Source organism: Equus quagga, chromosome 7 (genome assembly GCF_021613505.1).
Source record: "Equus quagga isolate Etosha38 chromosome 7, UCLA_HA_Equagga_1.0, whole genome shotgun sequence".
In the NCBI taxonomy this organism is placed as follows: Eukaryota; Metazoa; Chordata; class Mammalia; order Perissodactyla; family Equidae; genus Equus; species Equus quagga.
In genome coordinates, this window is record NC_060273.1 from 128,945,675 (window position 1) to 128,960,210 (window position 14,536).

General features: G+C 37.9%; 1 protein-coding gene across 5 annotated transcripts in view; it reads left to right on the forward strand.

The window, feature by feature from the left end:
- The window catches only part of AP3B1 (adaptor related protein complex 3 subunit beta 1), a 227,628-nt gene that overhangs the window by 155,527 nt on the left and 57,565 nt on the right, over positions 1-14,536 (forward strand). For 2 of the 5 annotated variants that reach the window (XM_046666495.1, XM_046666496.1), the window contains exons 22-23: positions 8,334-8,440; positions 8,550-8,609. In XM_046666495.1, coding sequence (XP_046522451.1) covers positions 8,334-8,440; positions 8,550-8,564 — 122 coding nt within the window. In that variant the 3' untranslated portion in view covers positions 8,565-8,609. Of the gene's footprint in view, positions 1-8,333; positions 8,441-8,549; positions 8,610-10,327; positions 11,726-14,536 lie in introns of those variants that run through there. The other 3 variants (XM_046666492.1, XM_046666493.1, XM_046666494.1) reach the window with 2 other exon arrangements.

The following is a 14,536-nucleotide window of genomic DNA, read 5'->3' on the forward strand; positions in this document are numbered from 1 at the left end:
AGAGCCGTTCTATTCCTCTTCCTTAGCTGGCCTATCTCCAGTAGTTGTGGCAAATTCTTAATATGCAGAAATTAAAATGTATAACAGAGAAATACTTAATATAGAGATAATATTAAAAATTAAGTTGAAGCCAAATTTGAATAATTTTTCACCTATTGGCAAAGATTTGAAAGTTTACATCATTTTTCAGCTATTGGCAAAGATTTTAAAGCAACATCCAGTATTGCTAAGGTTTGGAGAAACAGGTACCCTATGATAGGAATATAAATAGGTGTAGCTTTTTAGAGTCATTTTAGCAATGTCTGTCAAAACTTAAATTGCACATACCTTTTGACCTAGCAATTCTTTTCTAGGAATTTATCCTACAGATAAACTAGCAAAATGAGATCTAATTCCATCCTTGTTTGAGATAAGACTTTTTAATTTAATGGCTTAATTTTACAGTTGAAATCCCCATTCCTAGGTATCTAAGACCTTAGATGATCTGACTCCTGCGTACCTCTTATCTGCTCTGCTCCTTTGTATTTCTGATATGGACCGGGCTCGTTCTTGCCAAGGGTCTTTGTTCTGCTGTTCTCTTCTAAGAACACTTCTAAGAACACTAAGAACGCTTCTTGCAGATCTTCTGATGGCAAGCTGCTGCTTATCATTCAAATCCCAGCTCAAAAGTCACCTTCACTTTCACACCTGCACTAATGACTCTTGATTGTCTTCTTGTCATTTTTCACCATCTGAAACTATTTTAAATATGTTTATTATTTGTTTATTATCTGTCTCACCCAACAAAGATATTGAGTTCCATAAGAGAAGGATCCTTGTCTGTCTTGCTCACTGCTATTCTTAGTATGTAGAAGCGCACCTGGTAGATAGTGGGCACCCAGTAAATATTTGTTGAATTAATAAGACAGCACATAGGCATACAGTCATGCATCGCCCAGCAACAGGGATGTGTTCTGAGAAATGCATTGTTAGGTGATCTCTTCATTGTGCAAACATCACAGAGTGTATTGAAGGGGAACAAAATTTGCCACCCCAAAATGTGTCTCTTTAGCATGAGGATTATTTTAGGCTGATTATTTTTAAGAAACAGAAGACTCAGACAGTTTCTCTTGTTGCCTCCGCCTTAACTGCCTAAAAGAATTCAGATAAAAAACCCTGTCTCAGGAAGCGAGCCATCACCTTAGCATCATGGGAACTAGGTGCAGACAGGGAGGAAGCGAGAAGAGCCTGTTTGTGGGCTCCCGTCTGTGTTCTTCTGTTTCTGTGGCCAAACAAACACTTGTTTTCCACATGTTTGATCCTTTTCACCTACCTGTGAACTGCCTTCCTTCCCTTTGAAGTCCCCGACTCTCCCCGCCCCCAACATCTTCTTTTGTCTTTAGCTGAGGACGGTATTTAAGGTGAGGGCTTTGGCTGTTTTGGTGAGCTTGGTTTTCCTGGGTTTCTCTCAAGTATACATGTTACTAAACTTTTGTTTTTCTTCTGTTAATCTGCCTCATATCAATTTAATTCTTAGAGCAGCCAGAAGAATCCAGAAGGGTAGAGGAAAATTTCTTCCTCCCCTACGGTACAGACACAAACCTAGATGGTATAACCTATTACACATCTAGGCTATGTGGTACTAGGCTCTATGGGACCCCCGTCATATATGCGGTCCCTTGTTGGCCGAAATGTCATGATGTGACACATGAGTGTATATAGAAATTTCACTGTAGCATTATTTATTATAGCAAAATCCTGAAAACAAACAAAATGTCTACCAATATAGTAATACAACTGTTGACAAAAATGAAGCAAATCTTTGTGTGCTAATTATGTAAGTATGTATCCAAAATATTGTAAGTAAAAAAAAAAGTACATATAAAACATGATTCCACTTGTGTAAAAAAGGAGTAAAAGAGGAACTATATCCTGCACCAAACACAAACATGATTGTACGTCGTCTGTTTCTGGGAGGCTGTGGAAGAAACGGTTAACAGTGCCTGGCTCCAGCCCCTTTGGGATGTAGGACTAAACTAGTAACAGAGGAGAGAAAAAGACTTTTATTTTATATTTTATGTCTTTCTGTCACAATGAATATTTTACATGTATATGTAAATTTTACAATTAAGAATTTAAAAGGTTTAAAATTGTAAAAGAATAGCAATCAAGCACATTTAAAAAGAAATTGAGTAAATGTTATGAGGTACTGAAGTGCACTAATTATATTTTCTCCTTATATTTGACTCTGTATTTCCTGGCACCTAAGGAAAAAAGAGAAACCTGTAAAATGATGTAATTTTTATTGTTTGATTCTTTTTAAAAGCATGTTTTTACATGTAGAAACAAAAGTTTTCTTAAATATTAAGTTTTAAGAATTTAAATGGAGGATTTTTTTTTAATTTTATGGGAAATTTCATCCCAATTTGCATTTATCTTAACTCAACATAGGATATATTTGTTTTAATATCCAAGAACTGTCTTTTAAAAAAGCTTTTATAGTCCTGCATTTGTCAGAAATGACGCTTGAAACTCTAAGTCTATTCAGCAGGTGTTTGTAGATTATCTGCTAAGTGCAAGGTACTGTGCTGGGTGCTAGAGCAGATAGAGCTAATTTAATCATTCTCTTCCAGAGACAAATCTAGTCCGGGACATAGACACCTGAACAAGTATTGTGTAAGAGATCTAGTAATAAAGGTGTAAAGTATGGAGGAAAAACAAAGGGAAGGCAAAAACCAGTTAAGAAGCTGCAGAAGCCTTTTGGAAGAAGTATGATCTGAGCTTAGAGATAAAGCAGGTGGAGTGTTATGGGAGAAAAGCATTGATGATAATGGTTTTTAAAATACTGACTTCATCATGTGCCGCTCATTAGCCTACAATGGTTCTCCCGTGTCCATGGCAAGCAGTTTGTTGATCAAAAACTAAAAAGTCACTCTCCAGTGGCTTGAGTTCTCAGCTGTGAGAGTTAGATTAATTTTGAAGGAAGACACATCCTTATGTTTTATCTAAGAGGCACATGGTAATCCACAGAGGTTATTGGTTCAGTACATGCTGCATACCAGGAAAACTGCATGCTGAATTTCTGTCTCCATTCAGAAAACGTCTGTGGAACACTCACTATGATCTGAGTAATCTGCTACATGCTAGAGATCCTAAATGGATACAGCATTGTCCCTATCCAAGGAACTCTCAGTGTGGTGGAAGAAACATATAAATTGGCAATTAGATTGCCGCATTATAAATGAAATGAGAAAGAGATATGCACAGAGGCTGTTAGGTGTTGGGGTGCCTAATCCACCCAGCAGTGTCAGGCTGTCACGCCTGAGCTGAGGATGAGTGAGAATCAGCGAAGCAGTGGGAGGCAGGAGAAGAGAGTGAAGCAGTAAAGGCGTGGAGGAGAAAACAGCTGCTACTACCCGGCATAGTCGTGGGCCCTCGCTAAGGAAGCAGTCCAGCTAGTGACACTGGCAGTCAGCCGGCTCTGCTACACAGCAGTCCTGTGAGTTTGTAAAAGTGATTTGGGTCGCCTAGTTGCGTCTGTTGAGGGGATGTTATCAGAAGCACAGTCACTAGTCCTGGTATGGCCTTTAATCAATTAAACGAGTTAATTTCTTTGGGTCTTATTTTATTCATTTGTAAAATGAGAAAAAAAATGGGTGAAAAGTTTCTGCAGTTCCCTTAGATTATGAAATTGTATGACTGTATTTCATGGGGTCAGGTGATAATACGTTAGAAAATATTTATGCTAAGGGGACCGGCCCCGTGGCCGAGTGGTTAAGTTCGTGTGCTCCACTCTGGCGGCCCGGGGTTTCGCCAGTTCAGATCCTGGGCGCGGACATGGCACTGCTCTCCAGGCCATGCTGAGGTGGCGTCCCACATGCCACAACTAAAAGGAGCCACAACTAAAATGTACTGGGGAGCTTTGGGGAGAAAAAGCAGGGAAAAAAAAAGATTAGCAACAGATGTTAGCTCAGGTGCCAATCTTGAAAAAAAAGAAAAGAAAATATTTATGCTGGGATAATATATGGTCTAATAACAGACTAGGCTTAGAGTAGCAATATGCATTCTTTTTCCGGACATATTTTATATTTCTGGAAATTAAAATGTCTTTTAGTATACCATATGATCTTAATAGGGTGATCATATGGGGCTGACACGATGGCTCAGCGGTTAAGTTCACACATTCCGCTTCAGCGGCCTGGGGTTCACTGGTTCGAATCCTCGGTGCGGACATGGCACTGCTTGGCAAGCCATGCTGTGGTAGGCGTCCCACATAGAAAGTAGAGGAAGATGGGCACTGATGTTAGCTCAGGGCCAGTCTTCCTCAGCAAAAAGAGGAGGATTGGCAGCAGTTAGCTCAGGGCCAATTTTCTTCAAAAAAAAAAAAAATAGGATGATCATAAAGCAGCATAATCATTGTTGTTCTCTTAGAGGAAATGTAAACCTATGTAATTACACTATTAGTACAACTAACTGTCCTTTTATCAGCCAGCAGTATTCATGCTTCAGATAAGCCTTATGAGCTGTGATATCATACCGTTGAATAAATTGTCGTGGAGGCAGTAGAGTGGAGTGGCCACGGGTACAGTGGAGGAGCTGGGCTGTCTCAGTCTGAATTCTAGTTCTGTTACTTACTAGCTGTGTTACCTTGAGCAAGTTACTTAATCTCTCTTTGCTTAGTTACTTTACCTATAAAACTGAGATAATAGTAATACTTTTTATGAATATTAAGAGGACTAAATGAATTGATAAACGCAGAAGCGCTTAAAACTGCTTGGCACGTGATGAGCGTTATGTAAAGGTGAGCTATGCTGGAGAGGGTGATAATGCCGATGCAGCAGCAGTGAAGTGCATTGAACAAGTTTTAAATAACTTTGTATTAAACCATTATATATTAACAATTTTACAGGAAAATTTTGATCAGAAGAATAATTGTATAGTTATTTTATTAAATATACTTTAATAAGGAAAAAAGTGTTCTATACAAAGTTTTTAAAATAAAAAGAAGAAAATAAAGTGGATTTGAATCCAAATACCCTGGATTCACATTGTAACATATCAGTTCAGGTTCTTTTCATATGTAAATCTCCTCCCAAAATTGGATCAAAATGAGGTCCTGTTTTATCCTTTGCTTCTTTCTCTTTTCATCGTACACGTTTCTTTCCATGCCATACATATTCTTTCACAACTTCAGTTTTAATGACTGCGTGTATCCTTTATATTGTTGTAATAAATTCCATTTAACAGGTTTACTGTTGCTGGAAATTTAACTTGTTTCCATTTTTTTGCTGTCATAATCAGTGAAGCACTACGCGTCATCATAAGTATATTATTACATTATCTCCATGACTGTTTCCTTAAGATAAATTTCCAGGAGTAGATTTTCCAGGACAAAGGCTTTGAAGAATTCCCTTGTCTAAAATTGCCTTCCACAAAGCTTATACCAACTTACACAGGATTAGTATGAGACTGCCGGATTCTTTGTACCCTTGCTTATGCTGAATTTTGTATCTAAAAATTGTGTTTGCCAATTTGATAGGTGGGAATGGTATCTCATTTTAATTTGTGTGCCATCTTATTATTTTTTTTAAGCTACGTAGAGTCATTTTGTTTCCTGCATGTTACTTAAATCCTTCAGCATAGTCAACTGGCCTCAGAATCCAATTTAGGGTAAACTTTCAGTGCTAGCTTTCATCTTGCCAGACCTGTAAACAGATGAGTAATCATTTCTGTAATAACAGAGCTTCTGTCTTCTGAAATGACATTAAAAGCCTGTCTTTGTCTTTTTAAGAGTCAGATTTGCCTGTGGTGTGAATTTTCCTCTCTTATCTTTTGATGTCCTTTTCCTCTCTGTCTTTAGCCAAGCCATAGTTGAAATCAGAGGCTATTTCTTACTCAATTTTTATTCCTAATGTGGGCGTCTAATATTTTGGATGGGTGGATGGACAAACGAATGTACAAACATGGATTTAGAACCCACCAGAAAAGTTAGCTGTTGCATGGAAAGGCCACATATTTAGATGCAAGTTAAAAGGACCAGGTTCTAGTCCTACAGTGGTTCTGCCATTCACTTGTTTTATGACCTTGGCAGGCTTAATCTCCCCGTGCCTCAGTTGACAATGTCTTTAATACGGATGCCCTTTCTGCCTTCTCACTGCCGTTATCTTACTTCAGCCCTTTTCACGTCACGCCTGAACTATTGTAAATTCTTCCTCACTGCCCACCCCACTGCCCCTTCTTCAGGCTGTTCCGTATACTCCGATCTGATCAGTCATCCTGCAGTACCATATATCATCTCATTGCTTTTTTGGGTAGATTTTTAACAGTTCCCTTTGATGTATAGGATTAATCCAACCTCCTCAGCTTTCCAATGTCCCACCTCTTGGCCTTTCTTTACATTTTCTCATCCAGTCATTAACCAGCTGCTTGTTCCTTCCCTCTTATGCAGATCCTCCCCTTACTTAAAACCTGGCTTCATTCCCTCCTATTCACGAAGGCTTCTCTTGCTCAGGGATTAGGTACCACAATACCTAACAACATTCTGTGTCTGTATCCCCACTGATCGTTTTTTTTCCAACTCCCTATGGCACTTGGTACAGTGGTTTTTGACATAGGTCTGGGGAATCCTGAGGGTTGAAGCAGTGCTCAGGCACACTGAAGGGGGCTCCATCCCTCCTCCGCCCATCTCCACTCTGCTTCTTCTGTTTGATCTGTTGAGATTTTATTTAAGATTTCCTTTGAAACTTTTCTTCTTTTGGCACTATCATTTGTGGACTGTATTTTTGCTTTTTTCCTCTTCAAGCGTGTGTATCTTTTGTTTTCAGTTAGGTTGTAAGTTACTTGAAGACAGGGACCTTATCTTGAACTTCTTTGTCTCTCCCTTGCTCTCTTGTTCAAGAAATATTTATTGCTAACTTTATGAATTAATATTTGTTCTGCCTAATTTATGGGATGTTTTAAGACTAAAATGAGAAAAAGATGCTTTGAAAAGTGATGTCAAATTGAGTAAATGTAACTACCTTTATAGTGTTATTTTGGAATGAGAATTTGTTGGAAGCTAAAACTTTTTCCACGTTTTAATTTATCTCATTCAACAAACAGCTGAGCAATTACTAAGCCCTAAAAATTCATACATTAAAGTCCACTCACACAGACTAGTAGAAATAAAAACATGTAAAGACACGAGTTTTGTGTTGTGAGAGAAGTGCCCTTACAGAAGCATGTGCAAGTGTGTCTGGAGCAAAGGGGGCGCGTTGAAACTGGGTGTAGGTGAGTCAGGGTGTGCTTTCCCTCTAAGTGGCATCGTAATGGAGAGAAGTTCGGTGGAGAGCAAGGCAGAGAAGTCTGTCTAGGCAAAGGGCATAGAACATAAAAGACTCAAAGATAGGAAACAAGATCTTGGGAACTATTATTTAGTAGAGCTGGAACGTAGGAGTGGCTGATGAAATTGAAGATAAGCTAGACCTGTGCTGCCCAATATGGTGGCACTGGCCACACATAGCTACTTAAGTTTACATTAGTTAAAATTAAAAATGCAGTTCTTTAGTCATACGAGCCATATTTCAAGAGCACAGTAGGTGTGGGTACTAGTGGCCACCATGTTGGAGAGCACAGCTATAGAACATTTCCATCATCATACAAAGTTCTGTTGGGCAACGCTGAGCTACGTCATGGAGGACCTTGCACACTTAATTAAAGAGTTGGGCTCTTCTTGTAGGCAGTTGTGAGCCTTTAAAGAGTCTTAAGCAGGATAGTGACATCAGATTTGCATTTTTAGAAGAAGTTGTCACATTTTCAGGTGTCTGATCTCAAGTATATAGGAGTTTTAGAATCAGTTAAACATTTCTGTCTAGCACATAGTTTTTGCTGACAGAGTATAATTAAAAGGGAAGTAGGCAGCTTGGGACCCTGTAATTAGTGCAGTGGAGAATCAGATAGAGAAAGGATCTAAACACCCTTGTAAGTCTTCCGGCTCAACTGGAAAACTCTCTTGAAAGCCATTGTTATTCTTCATATTAGTCTGAAAAACCTGTCCCTTTGGCTTTTTGTTTTTGTGAAGTTACCGGTTGATGAATGTTTGTGATAATGTTATGTGATAAAAATTTTCAAAAACTATTACTCAAGACATTTATATCCTTATTTTGTTATAGGATTTGGCATTATGTTTTGAAAGCTAAGACTAATAACTGCCAAGACTTGATAATAACCTGACTAAATCAAGATGTTAAATAGAATTGTCATAGATTTATTAATCAAAGTAATTTAATTAGATTTACTAACAAAATAAAAATGTTGCTTTTCATAATATAAATTAAATTTCATGCATATTTGCTAATTTGGGCCCTTTCTTACAGTTAACCCAGTATCCACTCCAGTTGCACTTCCCACACCAGCTCTTTCTCCAAGCTTGATAGCTGATCTTGAAGGTTTAAACTTGTCAACTTCTTCATCAGTCATCAGTGTAAGTAATTTTCAAAATATATTAGCTCAGTTTTCAAATGATGCTATTGCATCTTTTTTATTAAAATGCAAATAATTGAAGTTTTTTTTTTTTCCTTTTTCTCCCAAAGCCCCTCGGTACATAGTTGTGTATCTTTTTAGTTGTGGGTCCCTCTAATTGTGGCATATGGGATGCCGCCTCAGCATAGCCTGATGAGTGGTGGCATGTCCACACCCAGGATTCAAACTGGCAAAACCCTGAGCTGCCAAAGCGGAGCGTGCAAACTTAACCACTCAGCCACAGTCCGGCCGTGAAGAAGATTCTTAGTGTTGCACAGTTTCTCCTCTAACAAGTCCAATTCAGATCTGACCTTTTAATTTTGTAAATATTTTTTTCATTTGCTCCACCCAAACGATTATCCTCTCAATTTACTTCTGCATGTTAGCCACATTTAATTATCATGTGTACATTTTTGTCTGGTACTGTTGTATGTCTCCAACATATAACATAAATTCTGCCATAAAGAATTGTTGTCTACATTAACGGACTTTCATTGTCATAATCCTTCTATTCCTACCACGTGGTTCATTTACCATAGGCTACTAAAAAGACCTGTTTTCATTTAAAAACTCAGGATTGTTTTTCTCTTTGCATTATCTTCATGCATTTATTTATATGCCTTGGTGTCTCTAAGAAAATTCTTTAATGTTATTTATAGGGTGTGACTGAAGTGAGGCAAGAGGCTTGCGTATCTAAAAACAGTGCCAAACCATCAGCCTGTCATAATAGCTGAAGCTGCAATAATTTTTTCAGTGTTAGCACGTTGGATCCACTAACCTTTCACTCTAAATCAAGCGTGCTGCCTAGGATGTATAATTTCTTGATATGCTTGACCTCCTGTTAATTTGTTGTCAGAAATCTGACAAACTAAGAGGCAGAACAGCTAGTTCTGATGGGAGCACAGGTAGCTTGAATGGATCTGGCGTAACAACGCTTCCCAGGGCTGGCTGGGCACTTCAGGGTACAGAATTGGTGATCTGAGCTGCCGGGGAACGTAGAGCTGCTTCTGCCCAAAGTGGGAAAGTGGCGGACCTAATTCCTGTAGATTGTTACAAAAAATTCCCCCTTCAAAGCACATGTGCTATCAGGGCCATGCAGTGAAATACTCAAAAGAGCTCTCTGCGTTTCTGTTCAGCTTTGGTCAGCTCACTTAGAAAGTGTAGGTGAAAATTGTTAAGCTTATAATGTTTTTTTAAGCTGTAGAATATGTTTCTCTCTTAACTACTCAGAAATGAGTAAGAACTGTATTTGAGATTTTAGTCTGTCCTTGTTGCTAAAAGGAAAAGATGTATTGAGAGAGATGAGGGAAAGCCCTGAAAACAAGCAGTTAAGTCTTTCATTTATTTAAGTAATAAATATTTATTGGGCATTTGTGGTAGGCTGTAAAGAGAAAGTGGTAATCAAAAAATCTATAGTGAAGCAGTTAGTCTTTGAGGGGAAAGGAGGCCCCTAAAAACTTGGGAGGCAGTCAGTGAGAAATAACTTGGACTCTCATATCGGATGACCAGGGTGCAAACCCCTGCCTTGCCACCTTAGCTGTGTGACCTCGGGCAAATTGGTAAATAGCTTTCCTGCACCTTGGTTTCCTGTGAAGATAGAGTCTCACAGTATTGTTGTGAGATTAATGAGATAATAAACGTAAAGCTCTTAGAACAGTGACGTGCACATTGGCATCGCTCAGTAAATATTAACTAATCTTTTTGGAAGTGTTAATGATATGCGATAATGGGCCCTGGGTAGACTCTCATACTTTCTTAGCATAAGAAGAATGCAGTTGAGATTAGAAAAGCTTATAGCAAATTTCCTTTCATCACAAAGTAATTGAAAGACTTACCCTTTTCTACTAAGGAAAATATTGGGATAATCTCTTCAAAGGGAAACAAAAGCTCTCCATCCAAGGAGTGTGCAAAGAAAGGCCAGCCACACGGTGCGGCTGAGGGTCGTCCCCACAGCTAATAGAATGATCGAAGAAGGAGCAGTGAAAAGAATGGCAACGGAAGGGAGTAGAACTTGACACAAAGAAAAAGTAGAACTTTGGGAAGTGGGACCTATAGAAATAACCTGAATATTCTGGTGCAGAATGGCCCAGCTCCTGATCTTACCTCCGGCCCTCAAAACAGTACTTTAAAAAGACAATGAATCAACCAAATTCTAAGTTTTCTCATATGTGTATGAATTTAGCAAGAAGTGGACTAAAGACATGGAGGAAAAATCAAAGGAAAACTCTCAACAATTACACCCTCATATAATGGGATGGGACCTCAACATATATAGGAGCCTTTTGGATCCTGAAATGAAATTCTGAGATAAGAGGACATCTGTAATTTTAAAATCAACATGTTGCCCAAATTGAATAGAAAGAAGAAATAAAATTAATTTACAATAAAGTAATAGTTATATGGATCTGTAAATGCTTGACCGGGGCTGCACTAGGAACGTGGTGAAGCAGTTACGCGATGCTGGCACTCACGTGCTGCCGCCGTGGATGTGGCAGCTCTGGATGCAGACACGTACAGTGTGTTGTATTAGCAGCTCAGCTGCTGTGGGTTGTGGTGTTACGATCAGTAACATAATTTTCCAAAACATTGAACAATTTTTCTGGTAGTTGCACTCCTGGAAAATTGAGTATATTAAAACCTTGCCCCCAAAAATGCTTTGTACTTATATGTAGTGTTGTAGGATCAGGTAATTTTAAACAAGCTTTTGCCTCATGAATGTCCAAGACATTTGAAAGTTGTGAGGAATGTGGTGTAAGCTCTATTGTGTGGATCTGCCCTGTTCATTGCAGGGCAGCTAGCGTTCCTGGCCTTCACCCCTTAAAGCTAGTAGCATCCTTTACTGTCCCTTCCTCCAGTCATGTGCCAGCCGCAAACCTTCAGAGCAGTATAGGTAGCAGGTAAAGGTACAGCTCTTCGGCCAGACTGCCTGCGTGCAAAGCAGAGCTCTGCCACTTTGCAGAATCAGCGACCTTGGGCAAGTCAGTTTACCTCTGGGTGCCTCAAAGTTTTTCATCTGTAAAATGAAGATGATAATGCTACCTATCTCATAGGGTGGTTGTTATATGAAATGCTTATAACAACACCTGATACTCATTAAGCACAAAGTAGTTCCTGTTATTATTTTTTATTACATTATTATTACAACTTTGTAAAGGAAGGAAAGTATGACCCAAGAAAATTGTTATCTTTCTTTATAAAGGCTGCAGATGGGGCCAGCCCAGTGGCGTAGTGGTTAAGTTCTCACACTCTGCTTTGGTGATCTGGCGTTCACAGGTTTGGATCCCCAGTGCAGACCTACGTGCCACTCACCAAGCCACGCTGCAGCAGCACCCACATGTGAAATAGAGGAAGTTGGCACAGATGTTAGCTCAGCAGCAATCTTCCTCACCAAAGAAAAAAATGGCTACACATAGACATTCTTAAGCATGAAAATAACTGTCAGTCCTTCTTGAAAGAAAAAAAGAGGGGCCGGCCTGGTGGCGCAGCAGTTAAGTGCACACGTTCCACTCCACCGGCCCGGGGTTCTCAGGTTCCGGGTCCGGACATGGCACCGCTTGGCAAGCCATGCTGTGGGAGGCATCCCACGTATAAAGTGGAGGAAGATGGGCACAGATGTGAGCTCAGGCCAGTCTTCCTCAGCAAAAAGAAGAGGATTGGCAGCAGTTTGCTCAGGGCTAATCTTCCTGGGGAAAAAAAAAGAAGAAAAGAGGGTGGGGACACTGCTTATTGTCGAAACTAAAGGATGATTCAAACTAATAGAATCAATATCAATGGAATTGATAAGTGACAAATAAAAAAAATATAAGAAACCAAAACTAGTAGGTGAGGAGAGAAAAGGATGAGGAAATGCCTTTTAATCATTTCATTTCTTCATAGTAGGAAATGAATCAATAAATGCAAAACTGAAACAGCTTTTGTTTTTGTTTTTTAATGAGACTCAAACTTCTAATTGGTTTATATATGCTCAAAGAACATTTATCTGAAGATTTGGAGGTTTGTTTTTTGTTTTAGTTTTCTTTTAGTTTCTTTTTCTTCAATTCAATTAAAGTAAGATTATAATCCCATCTGTGGGATAATTTGTCTGTTTCTCTGTGTGTCTGTCTATCCGTGCACGTTTACAGAGATGTTAATCCCAGGTAATATTAGTTCCTCTAAGCGATATGATTTGGGGATGACTTGTTGCTTTCTTTTTGGTACTTTTCTATAATGTTTAAGTGTTTTATAATGAATACTAATTGACTTTTTGAAACAATAAAATTATTACTATAAAAATGGGTGGAAGATACAAAACAGGCAAAATTAATTTATGATATTAGATGTCAGAATGGTGATTAGCCTTAGGAGAGTTAGTAATTGAAAGGGAACACAAGGGCAGCTTCTGGGGTGCTGATCATGTTCTGTGTTTTGATCTAGATGCTGATATGTGAATGTGTTCAGTTTATGAAAAAAATCATTGAGCTTCGCACTTAAGATATGTTTATTTTTCTGTATGTATATTGTACTTCAATAAAACATTTTTAAAAGTGGACAAAAGATCCATAAAAACATTCATAAAAGAGGAAATATAGATAATAGATACATGAATAATGTTCAGTGGTAGTAATGAATAAATGCAAATTTAAAGAACCATTTTGCCTGTGACACTGGCAGAAATTACAAAAACCAATATCCATTATTGGTGAGGGATGCAAGAAGAAAGCATTATACACTGCTCCACTGATGAAAGTATAAAGTGGTACATCATTCTGAATGGTAATTTGGCCTTCTATATAGACATTGAAATATACATACTCTTTGGCCCAGTAATCTCATGTCTAGATTTTTCTTCTAACAAAATAATTAAAAATTCAAAAATTTATGTGCATGGTTGTTTATAACCTCAATGTCTAGTAATAGGAGAATGATGGTTACATAAAGTATGGCAGAGTCAAATTAAAGAATGTTGTACAATCTTTATGTGGTTTTATTCAGTACTTTAATGAAATGAGAAAATATATGAAGTGATAAAATGGAATACAAAATATTGTGTATATTATCTCAACTTTGTAGAATTGTACATTCATACTGTGTTCTTAAATATAGAGAAAATAAAAGATTAGAAGAAAATGCATTGAAATTATAGAGGTTTTCTGAATGATGAGATTTTGAATGATTTATATTTTTCATTATTTTCTAGACTTTCTCTAATCAAGGTGTAATATATCTGTTACCAAAAAGCAATCTTTTTTTTTTTTTTTTTGCTGGGAAAGGTTTGCCCTCAGCTAACATCTGTTGCCAATCTTCTTCTTTTTTCTTTTTCCTCCGCAAAGTCCCAGCACATAGTTGTTGTTATAAGTCCTTCTAGTTCTATGTGAGCTGCCACCACAGCATGGCTACTCACAGATGGGTGGTGTGGTTCCGTGACTGGGAAATGAACCTGGGCTGCTGAAGCAGAAAGCGCCGAACTTTAACCACTAGGCCATCAGGACTGGCTTAGCAATCATTTTTAATAGAAAGGGAAAGCATGTATACAAATGACTAAGATTCATTTTTATTGACATCTAGTGTCTAATGTCTGTCTTTCTGAATCACTACCACTAACAGTTGGGCGAAACTGAACAAGTCATTTGGTTTTCTCAACTCTAAAATGTTGGCAAGGTAGATCTCCAGCTTCCTTTTAACTTTAATATTCTGTGAATCTATGAACCGAAGATGGAATTTTGAAGCAATGAAAATAATTAGGCTTGGATGATTTGAGTAGGTTTGTAAAAATAAGTAGATGAAATGTTTCTTAGCTTATATGATGACTTCCTAGTCCATAGATGATTTTTATTTATTTCAGTGGATTATTTAAGTTTGTTTTCCTTGTGTATTTGGCATAATATGGGTAGATTTTATTTTTTGAAATTACCAAAATATTAACAATGAAACCCAAAGAATCGTTCCTTTTTCACACTATTTTTCAAGTGAAAAATTACACTATTTGTTCTACCCTTTGAATTATATATTCAGAATACAGAGATTTTTAAACATAATTCCTAATAAATATTATTATCATTATAAGGAAAGACCTTATTTT